A 287-nucleotide genomic window follows, 5' to 3' on the forward strand; every position below is an offset into this window, starting at 1 on the left:
GACCCTTTAATACAGTTCCTCATGTTGTGGTGACCCCCAATTTCACTGTTACAAATTGAACATAATGAAAGCATAGTGATTCATCACAAAAACAATATGTAATTAACTGCCCCGAGCAGCCACGTTCGTGGCCGGGGGCTCCGTGGAAACTCGAGAACCAGGGCGGCTGGAGGACGTGTCTGCTGAAGACTGGAGGCTTGACAGCTCTTCCACGTTTCGGGGAACACCGTGCGTGCTCTGGGGATGGGGAGAGCGGTTACTGACTGGGCAAGGGGAAAGAGGCACAG

General features: G+C 52.6%; 1 protein-coding gene across 1 annotated transcript in view; it reads right to left on the reverse strand.

Moving 5' to 3' along the window:
* The window catches only part of ZNF592 (zinc finger protein 592), a 36,248-nt gene that overhangs the window by 3,941 nt on the left and 32,020 nt on the right, over positions 1 to 287 (reverse strand). The window contains exons 8-9 of the mRNA XM_006761984.2: positions 108 to 237; positions 14 to 18 (exon numbers count right to left, since the gene is read on the reverse strand). Of these exons, the coding sequence (XP_006762047.1) occupies positions 14 to 18; positions 108 to 237 (135 nt within the window). The remainder of the gene's footprint in view (positions 1 to 13; positions 19 to 107; positions 238 to 287) is intronic.

This window comes from Myotis davidii, unplaced genomic scaffold (genome assembly GCF_000327345.1).
Source record: "Myotis davidii unplaced genomic scaffold, ASM32734v1 scaffold898, whole genome shotgun sequence".
Lineage (NCBI taxonomy): Eukaryota > Metazoa > Chordata > Mammalia > Chiroptera > Vespertilionidae > Myotis > Myotis davidii.